The sequence below is a fragment of the Mobula birostris genome, chromosome 31, assembly GCF_030028105.1.
Source record: "Mobula birostris isolate sMobBir1 chromosome 31, sMobBir1.hap1, whole genome shotgun sequence".
NCBI classification, from domain to species: Eukaryota; Metazoa; Chordata; class Chondrichthyes; order Myliobatiformes; family Myliobatidae; genus Mobula; species Mobula birostris.
The window spans coordinates 9,062,887-9,082,762 of NC_092400.1; the positions used below are offsets into that span (position 1 = coordinate 9,062,887).

Below are 19,876 nucleotides of genomic sequence, written 5' to 3' on the forward strand. Positions count from 1 at the left end.
AGGCCACATCGGGAGCACCGGATGCAGTATATCACCCCAGCCAACTCACAGGTGAAGTGTCGCCTCACCTGGAAGGACCATTCAGGGCTTGTCCATTTGTCCCCCCCATCCCTCCCCACCGATCTCCCTCCTGGCACTTATCCTTGTAAGTGGAACAAGTGCTACACATGCCCTTACACTTCCTCCCTCTCTACCATTCAGAGCCCCAGACAGTCCTTCCAGGTGAGGCGACACTTCACCTGTGAGTCAGCTGGGATGATATACTGCATCTGGTGCTCCCGATGTGGCCTTCTGTTTATTGGCGAGACCCGACGCAGACTGGGAGATCATTTCGCTGAACACCTACACTCTGTCCGCCAGAGAAAGCAGGATCTCCCAGTGGCACACATTTTAATTCCACATCCCATTCCCATTCTGATATGTCTATCCACGGCCTCCTCTACTGTAAAGATGAAACCACACTCAGGTTGGAGGAACAACACCTTATATTCCGTCTGGGTAGCCTCCAACCTGATGGCATGAACATCGACTTCTCTAACTTCCGCTAATGCCCCACCTCCCCCTCGTACCCCATCCGTTATTTATATATACACATTCTTTCTCTCACTCTCCTTTTTCTCCCTGTCACCCCCACTATACCCTTTGCCCATCCTCTGGTTCCCCCCCCCCTTTTCTTTCTCTCTGGGCCTCCTGTCCCATGATCTTCTCATATCCCTTTTGCCAATCAACTGTCCAGCTCTTGGCTCCATCCCTCCCCCTCCTGTCTTCTCCTATCATCTTGGATCTCCCCCTCCCCTCCCACCTTCAAATCTCTTACTAACTCTTCTTTCAGTTAGTCCTGACGAAGGGTCTCGGCCCAAAACGTCGACTGTACCTCTTCCTAGAGATGCTGCCTGGCCTGCTGCGTTCGCCAGCAACTTTTATGTGTGTTGCTGTTTCTACATGTTACTTCGTCTGTATTCTGAAGGCTCACCACACCTTCCGAAAGGCAATTCATGACGGACAATAAATGGTCAGATACAAGTGAACAAAAAAAAAACTAATGCAGATGTCAAGCTAATGTAATATTCTAGAATGCAAACTTCCCAGGGCAGCCCACAGAAGAGGAAACATACCTCTCTGCCAAAATTGACTGAAAGTGGCAGCATTAGCACTCAGAGGCAGGCCACTTTCCTGGTTGAGAATCGGAATGTTTGAAGGATTTACTGACCAGTTACTTGCATTACAGGATCTTTCCTGATGGCCCTGTAGCTAACAAAAAGTAACACTATACATTAAATAGGTGTGCTTTTCAGAGCTCATTCAATGTATGTACTGGAATTAACATAACACCTTACATGTCAATGGCATTCTCATTGAAAATAAAGACATTACTCACAATGCTTTGATTTTAACCCCGTATACAAAAGGTACTGATATTTAATCACTGGATATCTTTATATTGGAAAATGCAATTGCAGATATAAATACATGATTTTATTTTTTTTAAAAAAAGGCTATGCTCTGTAAACTGAAGGACAACATACTCTCTTGCTCTTGAATACTTTGGACTCCACATTCTAAAAATCACCTCAAACAATAATTTTCCAAATATTACAAATGATCTCATCAATTCATCTTATGCAGCATAAAATAAAATAAACCTCAGCGCACGGACCAGTGTGGAAGAATCGTGGGGAAATAGGCTGGGTTTTTATTCCCTGGAACGAAGGAATCCAAGGGATGATCTAATTAAGGTTTATATAAAATAACAGGCATTGGTAGGGTAGATGGTCAGAATCAGTTTTCTCCTTGGAGAGAGAGAAAAAAAATGAGAGCATAGATTTAAGGTTAGAAGATGACGTTTCATTGGGGATTTGACAGGAAAGATGTCTTAAGAAAAGGTGGTTGATAATCTGGAGCTCTGTCACAGTAAGTGGTGGAATCAGATACAATCTGATTAAAAGGGTATTTACAGAGGCACTTAAATGGACAAGGCACAGCAAAACAGCTTAATGTAGACAAATGAGATTAGTATTCTTGGGTAAAAAAGTTGCCATTGATGTAGTGAGCCAGAAGTTTCATAGAGATAACACTAAGCTGCCTTTGCCATAATTAATATAGTGAGAACACCATACAAACTTAATTGGCTCAGAATTCAGTATTGTTAAAAACAAAACATTCCGAGTGACCCTAGATCAAGTTGCTCATAGATATATAAAATGTTTACATGTTGATAAACAGATAGTTCGTTTCACTGGAACCACGTGATCTAATAAATACAAATACATTGCTCATCTTAAAATACATAGATTGCATAATGTTGTAATAATGAAAATGAACCTTAGTAAAAATTCATGTCTGACCAACATAGTTCCTCCCAGCAGCAACCCTAGCCAAGTGAATCTAAGGGATGGGCAAATCGAATAAGAGCAACTCTGTTATAGTTGAGTGATTGTAAATAATGGGATGGGTTAAAAATAAATCCTTTTAAAGAAAGGCACTCCTGTTGATGATTACATTGAGGTTTCAACTCTACTGTTGCATTCAAAAACCAAGTATATAGATTAGAGGAAACAATAAATGATTTCCAAGTAAAACTCTATTTAACATCCAGCCTAGCCCATCACAAATTATCCAAGCAATGAAAGGAGGTTGAAACAAGAAATGGCAGTCACCTTTTGTTGGGCACCCCTCCCATAATAGCTCCCAAATTCATTGAACCTTTGCAACTCATACAAAATGTAGGAGGAACTCAGGTCTATGGAAAAGAGTAAATATTCGACATTTCAGGCTGAGATCCTTCTTCAGGACTTGGTGGGGGGGGGGGAAAGAGGGGGAGAAGATGCCAGAATATTGAACCTCATTGAACCTTTATTGTTCATTCAATTCCACAGGGAAAATATACAGATTTCAGAGTGAGAGAGTTTTCGATTAAGCCAGTATTACTGATTCTTTTTTTAAATATAGAAATAATTTGAATCTTGTAATTATACAAGAGAAACATGCAAAACAACCTAGTGCTGATACTTAAATGTGTTCCCAGCTCTACATGCAGCTGAACAAAGTTGCAAGAAAAAGTTTATGAACACTTTGCAATTAACTGGTCTTCTGCATTAATTATTCATAAAATGTGGTCTGATCATCATCTATGTCACAATAATAGTCAAACATAATCTGCCTAAACTAATAAAACACAAACAATTGTACTTTTCATGTCTTTATTGAACACATTGCTTAGTCATTCACAGTCCAGGCTGGAAAAAGTATGTGACCCCTTGTAGTTAATAACTGGTAGAACCTCCTGAACAGCAATAACTCCACCAAATGTTTTCTGTAGCTGCAGATCAGACTTGCACGATGGTGAGGAGGAATCTTAGACCACTCCTCCATGCAAACTGTTTCAATTCATCAATATTTCTGGGATACCTTGAGTGAACAGCTGTCTTCAGGTTGTGCCATAGCATCTCCATTGGGTTAACGTCTGGACTCTGACTTGGCCATTCCAAAACACAAATTTTCTTTTTAAACCATTCTGTTGTTGACTTACTATTGTGTTTTGGATCACTGTCTGGTATCATCCAACTTCTATTAAGCTTCGGGTGACAGACCGCTGCCCTAACATACCCTTGTAAAATGTCTTAATACAATCTTGAATTCACTGTTCCCTCAAAGATTGCAAGTTGTCCGGGCCCTGAGGCGGTAAAGCAGCCCCAAACCATGATGCTCCTTCCACCAGGCTCTATAGTTAGGATAAGGTTTTGGTGTTGGTGTGCTGTGCCCTTTTTCCTTCAAACACAGTGGTGTGCATTTCTGCCAAAAATGTCAACTATTGTCTCATCTGTCCACAGAACATTGTCCTAGAAGTGTTGTGGAACATCCAGGTGGTCTTTTGCAAACTTGATACATGAAGCAATGTTTTTTACTGGAGAGCAGTGGCTTCCTCCATGGTGTCCTTCCATGAACACCATTCTTGTTCAACGTTCTTCCTTATGGTGGGCATATGATCTCCATCAGGATGGCCCTTAAAGTACAATTAATTTTAAGTGTCTTTGAGTTAGCAAAGGAAGATACAATTTCATATCCCACAAGATCATAAAACATTTGGAGGCACGCTTAATCAGTCAAACTGCGAACCACCCTCTCCCCACGCCGCAAATATACTCACTGTCAGCACCTACCACACGTCAGACACTTAACGTTTGATTTAAAAAAAACTCCTGAGAGGTATTTGCATCACTGAACCTATAACTTCCAGGAGGTTAATATTTTGAGAGAGGAAAAATAGATATTTTGCATACAAATGGTTTAAAGGCAGCTGCTCCTCTGGGTGACAAGTACATTCTATCACCACAACACCATTGCCAACATAACAGGATACCTCAAGACATTTTACCGGTAGGCACTTCCCACAGTTTGATTTCTCCATTGGAAAGACCTGTGGCGAGGATCATTCCCGAGCGCTTGCTCTGGTTCGCTGACGACTGACTTCTGTTCTCGGAGGGAGGAGATCCAATTGCTAACCCCCACACATTCTGACCACAGTCGATTATCTTTTCACCACACTGGCTTTTTGCCTTGCCATCCGATTTTAAACGACTTGTGCTTTTACGGCTTCTGTAAAAACGAAAAGGTAAAAATGTTGCTGATTAAGAATTCGCTGACCATTTTAGGATGAAAAACTTCTGCCTGTGCAAATACAAATCCAAATCCATTTGCGCTAGGTCAGTAGCTAACACAGTCTTCACTGTGATGGACCAAGCAAGTGATTTATTTCATATATAACCATATAACAATTACAGCACAGAAACAGGCCATCTTGGCCCTTCTAGTCCATGCCGAACTCTTACTCTCACCTAGTCCCACCGACCTGCACTCAGCCCATAACCCTCCATTCCTTTCCTGTCCATATAACTATCCAATTTAACTTTAAACGACAACATCGAACCTGTCTCAACCACTTCTGCTGGAAGCTCGTTCCACACAGCTACCACTCTCTGAGTAAAGTAGTTCCCTCTCATGTTACCCCTGAACTTCTGCCCTTTAACTCTCAACTCATGTCCTCTTGTTTGAATTTCCCCCCACTCTCAATGGAAAAAGCCTATCCACGTCAACTCTATCTATCCCTCTCATAATCTGAAATACCTCTATCAAGTCCCCCCTCAACCTTCTACGTTCCAAAGAATAAAGACCCAACTTGTTCAACCTTTCTCTGTAACTTAGGTGATGAAACCCAGGTAACATTCTAGTAAACCTTCCCTGTACTCTCTCTATTTTGTTGACATCTTTCCTATAATTTGGTGACCAAAACTGTACACAATGCTCCAAACTTGGCCTCACCAATGCCTTGTACAATTTCAACATTACATCCCAACTCCTATACTCAGTGCTCTGATTAACAAAGGCCAGCAAACCAAAAGCCTTCTTCACCACCCTGTCCACATGAGATTCCACCTTCAGGGAACTATGCACCATTATTCCTAGATCCCACTGTTCTACAGCATTCTTCAATGCCCTACCATTTACCATGTATGTCCTACTTTGATGTTCACAGAGAAATCCAAACATTTTAATTGCAGTTATTTTCCTGATAATTCTATGCATATTTAATATTATTTATTTAACAGCATATCACAGGAACCAGCCTCCTCTCTATGGACTCTGTCTACACTTCTCACTGCCCTAGTAAAGCAGCTAGCATAATCAAAGACCCAACCCATACCTGGCATTCTGCCCTTAACCCATCAAGCAGAAGATACAAAAGCCCAAAGGCACATTCCACCGGGCTGAAAAGCAGCTTCTGTTCCACTGTTATCAGACTCTTAAATGATTTGAAGGAGTCTTGACCTCACAATCTATATCATTTTGATTTTGCACATCATTGTTTACCTGCACTGCACTCTTTCAGTATCTTTTAGACTTCATTCTGCATTGTTATTGTTTTACCTTATTCTAGTTCAACACACTGTGTAAAGACTTGAACAGTATAAACACTATGCAATATAAACTTGCACTGTATCCTGGAATATATGACAAGAACAAATCAATGCCAATATTTATTTGTATAACACAGAAACCAACCAGTCCTGCTTTCCTCGCCCAACCAGCAGGTTAAGCATTATAGCTAAACAGTTTCCACGTAAATAGATGTATCCTATCCAACTTAATTACTAGCAGAAAGGGCAACACCACTCTGTTGGTAAAGTAGTTTCTTAGTTGTTCGCAGGCTGACAATGACATTTCAATTCTTAAACATTGCACAGCCCCTGAAATCCAATAATTAAGTTTACCAAGATACAATGATTCAGACATTTTTCTAGACAGGTCGAAGGTTCACATGTCTGTGGCTAGATTATCTCAACAAGGTGGTAGATATGTAACATTTCATCCGGGAAACACAAAGTTATGGCTTGGGGGCTTTGTGTTTAAGAAGAATTAACCAGGGTTCCTCCTCACAGCTCAGTGGATCTGTGTTTGTTTGGACATCATGTGAGATTAGCTCATGATCTGTAATATTCTCAAGGTTAGTACAATCTCAGATGGCCATGAGGAGGCATATAGGACTGAGACAGATCAGCTGGTTGAATAGTGTCAAAACAGTAACCTCGCACTCAATGTCAGCAACAAACAAGGAACCGACTTTGGACTTCAAAAACAAAGGGAAAGCCCGGAGTAGAGAGCAGTTCTCACTGAGGGGTCAGTAGCGAGAAGGATGAGCAGCTTCAAGTTTTTGTGCGTTAGTGTCTCAGAGGATCTGTACTGGGCCCAACGTATTGCAGCAGTAACAGAAGATAGCAGCAGTACTTCATTAAGAGCTTGAGGAGATTTGGTACGTCAAAGACTTGGTAGGTGTACGGCAGAGAGCATTCCGAGTGCTCTGGACCTGCAATGCACAGGATCTCAAGAGGCTGCAGAGAGTTCAGACTAAACTAGGTCTATCACGAGCACAACCCCCTCACCCCCCCGCCAAAAATCAAAGACATTTATTTACTTAGTGATTCAGTGCAGATTAGGCCCTTCTGGCCCATCAAGCTATACTACCCCAGCAATCCCAACCTAATTCTGGGACAATTTACAATAACCATTTAACCTACCCAATACGTCTTTGGACTCGCAAAAGGAAACCGTCAAGAGGAGCGTCTCAAGAAGATGGCATCCATTATTGCGGACCCTCACCATCCGGGACATGCCCTCTTCTTATTAGTACCATTAGGGAGAAGCTACAGGAGCCTGAAGATGCACACTCATCAATTTAGGAACAGTTTCTTCCCCTCTAATCAGGTTTAAGAATATTTGATAAACTACCTCATTATTCATCTTTTCCACTATTAGTTCTTACAGAGATTTTTATGTCTTTACACTGTACTGCTGCTGTAAAACAACAAACTTCACATCATTTGTTGGTCATAATAAACCCAATTCTGAAACTGCAGTAAATAATGCCCACTTGCACAAGATTGCAGAGGATAACCAATAGTACTGAGTCATTCCACAAGGAAGGTTATCTAAAGAAAAAGGAAGATTGGTAGCAAAGATTACAAAGCTAATATAATCAGATATATTTTTTTCAAAGACTTATTTTTATATTAACTAACATTGAGCTAGAAAAGTGGAACATCATCTGCAGTTCCTCATCCTTGGAACAATTCTAGTAATTGTTTCTGAATTCTCTGAAGGACCTTCTCATTTTTCCCTCCCACAGTGTACTGACTGGAATTGGAGAATGTACCCCATGCATTCATATTCAAATCAAGAATCCTCACCCTGAACTCTGAGAAGCACCAATTTCTTCCAGAACAGCCATTTATCACATTTCCGCTCTCTGCCCCATCCTCCATACTCCAGACTATTTATTCTAAGTAGATCTTTTTTGTGTAACGTTTCACAGCTTCTGATAATGCATAAAGCTGATAACTGCATTCCTTTAATCAACTTTTCATATTGGCAACCAATAATAAGTTTGCTTTTAAATCCTTGTTAGCTTCCCCTTTATAATTCATGCTTCTGCAAGTGACTGTTAATTTTCTCTTATCAACTCACCCTATTGTTTCTAAAGGCTTTCCTACCAAAAGTTAAACCGTCAAGTTTGTGATTACTAAGCATATCCTCACAATGGTTTTAAACAAGGTTTCATACTTCACATTTTATAGGCCACTGGAACTCCCCTGCATTTCCTGACACAGACCAGCTTCAATTGGTGCCATCCACATAGGATACAGATCTCTGATAACATTGGACAACAATTTTTCTCGAAATTGTTGCTTCCTCAGAAATTTATTTTGTTTTTGATAGACTGCTTGGAGCAGAACACAAATATAATTTCAGACTACTTGTATCACGTAGGAATTTGGAGAAACAAATTAACTTTCTCTGAATATAGTGTGTTTAATTGCGTAACAGTGCTGATGCCTTGCAATACTGTAGTTCAACTTAGCTAAAACTGTTTTGTTGATGACTTTCATTAGTACTTAGTGTCTGAGGCTTCCCATTTAAGGCTACGTCCACACTAGACCAGATAATTTTGAAAATGCCGGTTTTGCTTAAAAACGATAGGCATCCACACCAGGTGATTTTGAATATACCTCTGTCCACATTAAAATGGGTATTTGGATGAATCTCCTCCTACTGGGCATGTGCAGGACACGGCTACAGAAAACAAGCGAAGAGGAAACAGTATACTTGGTGCGCGTTTGTCCAGTTACAGACTAGAAAAATTTAAAAGGAAGTTGCCAAACGACGGACAGCTCTTGGCTCTCGCGCAGGAGGACTTAAAACTAAACAAAAAGTACTGAAGCACATGGAGACAACCGACAGGGAGCTCGCGGACAGTATGACCTGGCTGACAACGAACATTGAAAAACTGACTAACTCTGTTGCAGAGGGATTTGCAATGATGAGGAATATGATGCCCCCCCCCCAGTACTTTTCACTGCCACAATACCAGCCTCACAGCCACTACAATAGCTACACATACGGACACACAGACCCCTGGGTGGCCCCACCAACATCTTCCCCACTCCCACAGAGGGGTCACCCTGGAAACATTTCCTACAGCCATAGTCTCTTCACCGATGAAAGGGACGACAGGTTTTTTAAAACTTCCAGTTACCCTGTACACACTACAACACCCAACCAGTGTTTTCAGACTTAAACACTCTGGAGAGCGTTTTAGAAAAACTCTGTTTTTGGGGGAGGAAGATGCCGTTTCAGTGTGGATGGAGGGTCAAAATGAAGAGAAAAAGCTTCGGTTATGGATTTATCTGGTCTAGTGTGGACATAGCTTATGTGTCCAACAATAATCAGTCAGCATTGATGGAGTCTGGTTGCCCTGATACCATTTCTCCATGACTGCGATGTCGCGGTGAAATCTTTCACCATGCTCATCACTGACAGCGCCAAGATTTGCAGGGAAGAAGTTGACGTGGGAATGCAGAAATTGAATCTTTAGTGACATGTTGCACTGCATGGTTTTGTATGCTTGAAGCACGTTGACAACCCAGCTGCACATAGTTACCAAGAAAATTTTCAACAACATCCTGAATGCCTTCCACTCACAAACAAGAGGAAAATCTGCAAATGCTGGAAATCCAAGCAACACACACAAAATGCTAGAGGAACTCAGCAACCCAGGCAGCACCTATGGCAAAGAGTATAGTTGACATTTCGGGCTGAGACCCAGCTGCAGCCTGGCCTGCTGAGTTCCTCCAGCATTTTGTGTGTATTACCCGAATGCTTTCAATGAGATTCTATTCACATAGGATAAAGACCTCTGGTAACACTGAACGACAATTTTTTTCTAAGTGTTGTTTCCTCAGAAATTTCATTTATGATAGACTGCTTGAATCATTCCAGAAGTTCTTCACATTGCCTGTCATTGAAGACCTGTTTGATTTGCGGACCAACAAAAATGCCTTCCTTAATCTTAGCATCAGTTCTTCAAGTCAAGTCTATTGTCTTTTAACTATATACATGTATACAAGGTATATAACCATATAATGTATATAGAAATGAGACAACGTTTCTCCAAACCAGGGTGTAAAACACAGTAGTGTACATGACACACATAACACAATAACTTACGAAGGCAAGGATAAAAAAAAAATCACACAATAACTACAGCGTATTAATATTAAGTGGGGTGTATGGGGTGTCAGGGAGGGGTAGCACCTCTGGTGGGGGAACATGTCGCATCCTTTTCAGGGCGGTTAGTCCACCTTTGGTCCCCGCCTGGCACTCAGCTCTCACCTGTGGCTCCCTGTAGCTGTTTGCATGCGACAGCGGCCGCGCCCCGGGCAACGGCTTCGACAAGCCGGCTAAACCAGGTGAGGGTAGCCGACGGGTCTCAAACCCTCGGTGTGATAGGGAGTTGTCTATCCCAGCATGTGAAGACAGACTCCAGCGGATTGAGAGGATGAGACCTATGGAAGGTCCAACGGTCAAGAAGGCAGTCTCTGCAAGCGTCGTGGAACGTGTAGAGCAGGACAAGACACAGATGATGTCCTGGTCATCCACTGCGCCTAGTCCCATCTCCAGCCATCTCGACTCTGTCTTGCCACTGGATCCAGATGGGAATTGTGAAGAGAGAGTGAGGCTGACGCTGCGCAACTCTCCCTCACTTAAGTCCAAACCATGCGCTAGTCTCAACACCATAATAATGGTGTCGAGGTCCTCATCGACGTCAACGATGGACGAACAACCAACCAAGCAATATTAAGTATTTTAAGATACGGAACAGATTAACCAGTGACACTTCGAATACAATGCGGCAGAGTTCAGAAGCCTATGGCCTGGGGGAAGAAACTGTTTCTCATACTGACCATTCCTATTTTATGCTTCGGCACCTCCTGCCTGATGGTAGAAAGTTAAAGAGGGTGCTGAATCGATGGGTGGGATCCTTAATAACACTAAGGTCCCAGCGTACGCAGTGGTCCTGATAAATGTCCCCGATGAATGGTAGGGAGACCCCTATGATCCTCTCAGCTGTTCTCACAGTCCTCAGTAGGGACTTCTAGTCTGATGCTCGACTCCTCCCAGACCAGATGGAGATACAACTTGTCAGGACACTCTCAATGGTATTCAAAAGTATTCAGGAAGCAAAATCTTTATTGTCCAGTAATGTGTCTAAGTCAATGAAAAGAGCTTTTTGGGTTGGATAGATAGTTATAATCATAGTCACCGAAAACTCAAAAGATGATCTATTACTTGCATTCCATTAAACAAATTTAGATACATTGTAATCACAATCCTCTTACTGATTTAACCAGAACAACAAAATCTTGGCTGTAGTACCAAGGGTCTGATCACATAGATTATTTTTAGGAATCATTAAGTAGATTTTTTTAACCAATCTTAACACATTCTGCTAGTTGAGAACATTCTTAGTTATGACTTCATCTATGAGCAATACCTTTGTGAATGAGAGACAGGCTACAGAGTTCCTCATGGAGTTGAGGCATGACCCAGCAATCCTGTGTCTGCTGTCAGAAAAATATTGCTAATGGAAGTGGTAATTACAACCATTCTCATGCAGCCAGAAGCATGCACTACAGTGCTGTCATTTGTGGCAATGTTTTCTGGTCTACCTACTGGACACCAGCAAAAAGCAATGCGTCACAGAATCCCCCTCTCATTTCCACTAAGTGGGCTCCAAAAACGGTACCAATATTGATGCATTAATAATGTCAAACCACTTGCAGACATCCAGTCTCCTACACACTTCTGCATTTTTCCCAACCACAAAGCACAATTCTTATTCTGTCGTTATTCGAGAGACTGTCAATAAGCAGGGGACATAGCTCTCAATTACTTTTATTAATCCTAGGGCAATCTCAAACCATGGGATCTTAAGGGAGCACAAACAGGCTGTGATCAAAGATGATGTAACAGTTTGTTTAAAGTTATACACACTCAGTGGTTACTTTATTAGATACCTCCTGTACCTAATAAGGTGGCCATTGAGTGGATGCTTGTGGTCTTCTGCTGTTGTAGCCCATCCACTGCAAGGTCTGATGTGGAGATACTCTTCTGCACACCACTGTTGTAACATGTAGTTACTTGAGTTACTGTCACCTTCCTGACAGCTGGAACCAGTCTGGTCATTCTCCTCTGACCTCTCTCATTAGCAAGCCATTTTGGATTTTTGTTGTTTTTCTCACCATTCTCTGTAAACTCTAGAGACTTGAATGTGAAAGTCCCAGGAGCTCAGCAGTTCCTAAGATACTCAACGCACCCCATCTGGCACTAACAATTATTCCACGGTCAAAGTCACCTAAATCACATTTCTTCCTCATTTTGATGTTTGGTCTGAACAACAACTGAACCTCTTGACCATGTCTGCATGTTTTTATACATCAAGTTCCTGCCACAAGATTGGCTGATTAGATATTTGCATTGATATTTGTACAGGCTGTTTTCCTTTTCAAGTTACATCGTATCCATCTTTATTCCCAGACCTGTTTACTGGTGGATTGATTTGTGCAAGATTAAATTTGCTGCCCTTATAATAATCTGTTTGAACAAAGTCTAAGATGATGGATGCATGGAGAACAATTGAGATTTCAATGCAACAAGACCATAAGACATACGTAGGAGCAGAATTAGGTCACAGCCCAGATTCTGCTCTGTCATTCCATCATGGCTGATTTATTATCCCTTTCAACTCCATTCTCCTGCCTTCTCCCCATAATCTTTGACACCCTGACTAACCAAGAACCTACCAACCTCTGAAAGTCTGAGTAAGCACCATCCACTGAATCTCCTTTGTCTATCCTGCCTGTTATTTTCTCAACGAATTCAACAGATTTGTCAGGCAGGATTCCCTCTTAAGTAAATCATGCCAACTTTGGCCTACATATACCTCCAAGTACCCTGAGACCTCATCCTTAGTAATCTTCCCAACCACTGAAGTTAGCCTCACTGACCTATAATTTCCTTTCTTCTGCCTCCCTCCCTTCTGAAAGAGTGGAGTGACAGTTGCAAAATTACCAGCCTGAAGAACAATTCCATAATCTAGATATTCTTGAAAGATCATTACCAATGCCTCCACAATCTCTTAAGCTTCCTCTTTCAGAACCCTGGGGTGTCACGCATCTGGTCTAGATGACTTATCTGCCTTCAGGCTTCTCAGCTTCCCAAGCACCTCGTCCTTAGTAATAGCAACTACACTCACTTCTGCATCTTCAGTTCTGTATTCAACACCTTTTCAATTTTGCCCCCATGTTACACTTCACCTCATCCCACTGATGCGACTTTGCCATACTCTCTGCCTGTCTGTCCTCACAGTCTGACTACACACTGCATTGACTTGTGTACCAACAGCCTCATCCTGAGCCCTATCGCTCTGGTTCCCATCCCCCTGCCAACTTAATTTATACCCTCAACAGCTCTAGCAAACCTGCCCGTAAGGATATTGGTCCCCCTTGGGTTCAGGTGTAAAATAAGGTAGTTGAGTCCTGGTAAAAGGTCTCAGCCCGCAATGTTGACTGCTTACTCTTTTCCATAAATTCTGCCTGGCCTGCTGAGTTCCTCCAGCGTTTTGCATGTTGTTTCAGATGTAACCTGTTCTTTTTGTACTGCTCATATATTCCCCAGAAGAGATCCCAATGATCCAGAAATTTGAAACCCTGTTCTATGCACCACTTCCTCAACCACTCATTTATCTACATCACCATCCTATTCCTGCCCTGATTAGCATGTGACATTGGGAGTAATCCAGAAAATACTACCTTGGAGGCTCTGTTCTTCAGTCTTTTCCCTAACTCCCTGTACAGCACCTCTTCCCCTTTCTACCTATGTCATTGGTGCCAATGTCTACCACGACCTCTGGCTGTAGGCACTCTGAAACCTGGTTTTTAAGAAGCTTCCCAATCCTCCAACGTCCCACTAATTATTACTCCCAATAGTAATTTTGCACACCTGAGTTAAGAAAGCATCACAGCAAAATCAAAGCAAAGCTCTGGAAGAAATACAAATAATAATAACCAATTACAAACATTTTGCTTGATTTTTTAAGAATGAATCTGAAAACTTACATTTTACAGCTTTCAGGTGGCCAAGGAATCAATTTTACAATATTGTGCCCTTGTGACCATGCAAAGTACGAGCCATCAGGTGAAAATGCGACACCCCAAGTTTCACAGCCAGGTTTGATATCTAATTCACGAGATCGTTTGGGTATGAGCTTTGCAACCGAAAGAGACCCAGCTTCTGTAAAACAAAAGCATACTGATGCATCACAAATAGCGCCATCACACTAGCCTTTCATGCAGGATTTGTAAATTCATTAAGTCCTTCCCCACTTTTACAACTTTGGTATTCAACAGGATCCATTATCATAAAAACTGAATATAATGTAATGATAGCAATTATTTCAATTAACAGAAGTTAATATTTTTTTAGAAAAAAGACGATTTCCTTATGAAGCAACAAATAACCTGGTACTCCAGCTGCAGTGCTGTCAACAAAAAAGCCTTGCAGAAGGTGGTTAGGGGAGCAGAGAAGGTTACTGGGGTCTCCCTACCTTCTGTCCAAGACCTCTTTCAGATTCGATGCCTCCAGAAGACATGGCACATCATTAAAGACCCCTCACACCCTCTCCATGAACTGTTTGTTCTTCTGCCATCAGGCAAACATTACAGGAGCATCAAAACTAAAACCACAAGGCTACTAACAGCTTCCTCCCACAGGCAGTCAGACTGCTAAATAGCCGCTCTACCTGACTCTGCTTTGGACACTTTTAACTTGCACTGGACACTTATAACTTGATTTTAACTGACATGTGGCTGTTGTGTTTTACTATTTATTGTTATTTTTATTATTTAGTGTTGCATTTGTTATGTTATGATTGCACTGCTCCTGGGAAATGCTGTCTCATTCTGCCCTGCAGAGCTGATGTACAGTTAGAACGACAATAAAGTTTTTTTGGATCTTGAATCTTGAATAATCTGGAGGAGCTCAACAGAGTGAACCACATCTGTGAGGGGTGTGGTTGGAGGCAGAATAGTCAGCATTTTAGCTCAAACCCCTGCTTCAGGATGGAGTGACGAGTGGAGATGGCCAGTATGGAGAGGGGACACCGTGAAGCAGAAGCCCGGGGTGACTTGTAGACTGACAAGGGATGGCGGTTGACAGGGAGGCTGAGCTTGGCAAGAGTAGCATGGGGTGAAGTTGCAAGACAAGAGAGCAGGTGGCTGGCGGGCTAGCAAAAATTTTAAAAAATGTAGATGAACCGAGTTTGGGGGTGGGGATGGAAGAGGGAAGGGCAGGACGCAGGACAGCTACTGGAGGGTAGTAAGCAGCAACAAAATTCTAGCAACACACATCAAAGTTGCTGGTGAACGCAGCACGCCAGGTAGCATCTCTAGGAAGAGGTACAGTCGACGTTTCGGGCCGAGATCCTTCGTCTGGACTAACTGAAGGAAGAGTTAGTAAGAGATTTGAAAGCGGGAGGGGGAAGGGGAGAGGGAGATCCAAAATGATAGGAGGAGGAGGAGGGATGGAGCCAAGAGCTGGACAGTTGATTGGCAAAAGGGATATGAGGGGATCATGGGACAGGAGGCCTAGGGAGAAAGAAAGGCGGGGGGAGGAACCTAGAGGATGGGCAAGGGGTATAGTGAGGGGGACAGAGACTCCAGCAACACAATTCTACCCACTTGTAATAATTTCCACAGCCCTTAAATCATTATAAGTAGGAAGTGAAACACAAGTCACTTCCTGCTGTCATACAAATGAAGTTAGTTTAAAATCAAATCACATTTTGTTGAGTCATATTTGTTCGTGATCAATATTAAAAGATTCCAACACAATTAAACACCCCATGTCAATCGCTTGTCAAAGTGGCATTCAAAAATCTTTCATTCTCCAAAACATTATTTCTATATTAAAATGGGGCTGATGCCTCTGAGTGGGAACTACAAGATCGACACTGCTTTCTAATTCAGAGGTGCATTTTTTTTATAAATGGATTCTATTGTGTTTCTTTATTTTGTAGATGCCTGTAAGAAGACAAATCTCAATGTTTGTATAAACTATACATATTTTGATAATAAATGTAATTTGACTTAGAAATTCATCTATTCCTTAAAAAAATCACAAGCTATATACTGGGATGCAAAACTACTTCAGTTTCAAATCATCCATTGTCGGTTATCAAAAGCTGGCAGATAAATAAGAAAGATGCAAGATAAGAAAGACCCTATTTCCAATCTGGCTGTGGACCCCAGGCTGGAAAGCTCTGCTCCAAGGGGACTAAAGAGATCTCCATGCTCAAATCCGTCTTATAGAGAGGGCCAAATAAAAACATTTAATGAGCTTATGCCCTTACAAAACGCATCCCCTGACCCATCCAAAATAAAGATAACCACACTAACCTGCAAAAAAAAGTGTCAATGGCGACTGAGACATAGCATTGACTCAAGGACAAGAAAATAATGGGTTCATATCTCACTCCAGATTTTCTTTAAGAGAATAGTGTATCTCCGGTGTTCTCTATCCCAGAGGGCTGGGATGCATGTTCTTTGCTGATACGTAAAAGAGGAAGTATGTATCTTGTAGATGTATCAGGGGATTGAGGGTTATGGGGAATTCAACAGAAGACACGAAGCCTGAGGTGGATCAGACAAGATATTGAATGTCACAGACACAGTGGCCAATTTCAGATCCGCTTTTCTTATATTCTTAAAATATAAAAATTGAAAGATGACAAAGTTATCATCCAGATCATTTCTTCTTTTGATAATATACCCTTAACACTTCCTTTGTAACTTGACCTTTAACTTCCTGACCAACGGACCTCAATCAGTAAGGATAGGCAGCAACATTTCCACCGTGATTATTCACAACACTGATCTTCATCCTCAGTCCCTTACTCTACTCACTTCCTCTACAGTTGTTGCACTTCATTCTGTATTGTTACTGCATTACCTTGTTCAATCTCAAAACACTTCGATTTGATCTGTAAGAACAGTGTGCTAGACAAGTTCTTCACTGCACCGTGGTACATGTGACAATAATCAACCAGTATCACTGTACACTCACTACTGCAGAGCCAGATTCTGCCCGAAGCCCAACTACAAGTAGTTTCCATTTGAAGTGACTGCAGTGGGCAGTATCTCAAATATCAATGAATCAGAGTACAGGAAGGAGATCGGGAGCCTGGTAACCTGGTGCCATGACAACAAAATGTCAACAAAATAAAAGAACTGGTCATTGACCGCAGGAAGGATGGGGGCGTGGGGCAGTCCACACGCTCCTTCTACATCAATGGTACTGAAGTCAGGAGCGCGGACAGCTTCAAGTTCCAAGGAGCAAATGTCACCAATACCCGCCCAAGTAGACACCCCGGCCAAGAAAGCTCACCAGCGTCTGTGCTTCCTCAGCAGGCTAATGAAATGTGGCACGTCTCCTTTGACCCGCACTGGTCTTTATCGATGCACCATAGAAAGCCTCTTACCTGGATGCATAACGGCTCGTTACGGCAACTGCTCTGCCCATACTGCGGAGCGTTGTGGACCGGAGCTCGGCGCATCACAGAGACTAGCCTTTCCCTCCATGAACTCTGTCTACATTTCAGTAACGTAACCAGCATAAATCAACAGGCTTCTCATTGTATCTCAGTACATGTGACAATACTGAAACAACTTATCCGGTCTAGTAACTGCTTTGAACTCAAAAAAAAATCCGATTCTTTGTTTTCTTTTGTAATATTGGTCTGGTAACTTCACACAATCAATAAAGCCAACAGGGATAATCCAGGCACCAGGTATCACTTGAATCCAACACCACCAAGTGACATTGATTGAAAAAAATACTGTCTCCAAAATGTGATCCATTGTGGTGCAAGTAAATGGATTTGTTGGCAATACCACGGGAGTTAAAATTGTTATTCATTCACGGTTGCAGTGCTGGCAGTTAACCAACGAAATTCGCTTGCTTTTCCTGATCTAAATGTCCGGTTAATAAAACAAAACGCCAATTATAAGAAGGGGGACCAGTAAAGTTCAGCCTGAGCTGCTAAAATAGCACTAGCGTTAGAGTACTGCTCAACTTTTAGGAGGGGGCGAGAAGAAAGAACGGTGACGTTGTCTAGTTTAGGGCTTCCAAAAGGGGCTCACATATCATTTTCCCGACTTTTTCGCAAGCATATTATATTTAGACTAAGTCCCTGGTCCAGATGGAACACATATAGCTATTAATGTTTTCCACAGCGCAACCCGATTAATAACAATATATCTCGACAATTTATATATAAAATGCATGTTTAAACTTCACTGGAATTCTGGAATAACGCAATACGCAACCCGGCAACGTCCAGTGCGTGGTTTCTGGAGACCGGAACGCCCAACCTTCACTGACCTGCGCCGCATTCAATATATTCGTCCATCAATACGAAGACATTCAGCTGTTGGGCGGCGTACAGATAAGAGTAAATCTGCTTTACGTTTCGGCTTTCGTATGGTTTAAAATCTTCTCCCTTTCACTCCAACCACTCTATGTGAGATGACTTCTATATTTTAAAAAAACACGCACAGAGTCAAATTTAATCACCGGTCAGCAGCACGTAGAAAGTCCCGAAACGAGCTACACTGGAAAATACTGGTTGGAAATATAGAAGTCAACCCCTCCCTTTCACCAGTTGACCCTCACCACGTGATCCGGCCCAGCTGATTGATTGACACCGGTTGGCCAGAGCGCCCCCTAGCAACAATGGAAGTGAGAAGTGCCTTTTTCTGACTCTTGCGGTTTCCAGTGGATTAAATTTTGGAAAGCAATCGCTGTTTGCTTTTGTCATCCTTAGCTCAGGAATACTACTTCTAGCTGGAAGATCGTACATTACTGCCACACAACAGAAATTTAGGGACAACCCTTTGGTTGCCGCTCCAGCCCATGGTAGGAATGGAGCCCAGTGCCACTCTGTTGAAAGTTTTATGTTATGCATTAACTAGCACTGGAGTTTTGTTTTGGGTAACTGAGAAGAACGACGAAGGAAGGAATTATATAGATATTGTCTATACATGTCGTCCTACCTTATGGACATTTAAGAGACTCTTAAATAGGCACGTAGATGACAGAAAAAGTGTAGGGTTAGAATGGGTTAAAAGGTTGGCAAAACATTTTGGGCCAAAGGGCCTGTACTGTGCTGTAATGTTCTATGTTCAATATTCTATATGGTCTTTAGGACAGAATTTGACAAGATCCGCAAGGTAGGAGGTTCAGGCCCTTGGGATCCAAGGCAATCTGACAAATTGGATCCAAAATGGGAGCTGGGAGGGAGAGGACAGTAGTAAAAGGATGCTTTCTGATTGGAAGTCTCTGGTTAGTGGTGGGTTGCAGGGATTGGTGGTAGAACTCTTGTCATTTGTGATATAAATGACTTGAATGTGAAGTAGGAGATCTGATTATTAAACATAGAATATAGAATAGTACAGCACAGTACAGGCCTTTCGGCCCACAGTGTTGTGCCGACCCTCAAACCCTGCCTCCTATATAAGCCCCCACTTTAAATCCCTCCATATACCTGTCTAGTAGTCTCTTAAACTTCACTAGTGTATCTGCCTCCACCACTGACCCAGGCATGCATTCCATGCACCAACCACTCTCCGAGTAAAAAACCTTCCTCTAATATCCCCCTTGAACTTCCCACCCCTTACCTTAAAGCCATGTCCTCTTCTACTGAGCAGTGGTGCCCTGGGGAAGAGGCACTGACTATCCACTCTATCTATTCCTCTTATTATCTTGTACACCCCTATCATGTCTCCTCTCATCCTCCTTCTCTCCAAAGAGTAAAGCCCTAGCTCCCTTAATCTCTGATCATAATGCATACTCTCTAAACCAGGCAGCATTCTGGTAAATCTCCTCTGTCCCCTTTCCAATGCTTCCACATCCTTCCTATAGTGAGGCG

General features: G+C 42.2%; 1 protein-coding gene across 2 annotated transcripts in view; it reads right to left on the reverse strand.

Annotated features, from left to right (window-relative positions):
- wsb2 (WD repeat and SOCS box containing 2) overlaps nucleotides 1-18,589 on the reverse strand; it is a 38,284-nt gene extending 19,695 nt beyond the window's left edge. Inside the window, exons 1-4 of one of the 2 annotated variants that reach the window (XM_072248011.1) lie at nucleotides 18,331-18,589; nucleotides 16,347-16,580; nucleotides 14,010-14,184; nucleotides 4,376-4,596 (exon numbers count right to left, since the gene is read on the reverse strand). In XM_072248011.1, coding sequence (XP_072104112.1) covers nucleotides 4,376-4,596; nucleotides 14,010-14,184; nucleotides 16,347-16,380 — 430 coding nt within the window. In that variant the 5' untranslated portion in view covers nucleotides 16,381-16,580; nucleotides 18,331-18,589. The remainder of the gene's footprint in view (nucleotides 1-4,375; nucleotides 4,597-14,009; nucleotides 14,185-16,346; nucleotides 16,581-18,330) is intronic. The other variant, XM_072248013.1, reaches the window with a different exon arrangement.
- Between the last annotated feature and the right edge of the window lie 1,287 nt (nucleotides 18,590-19,876).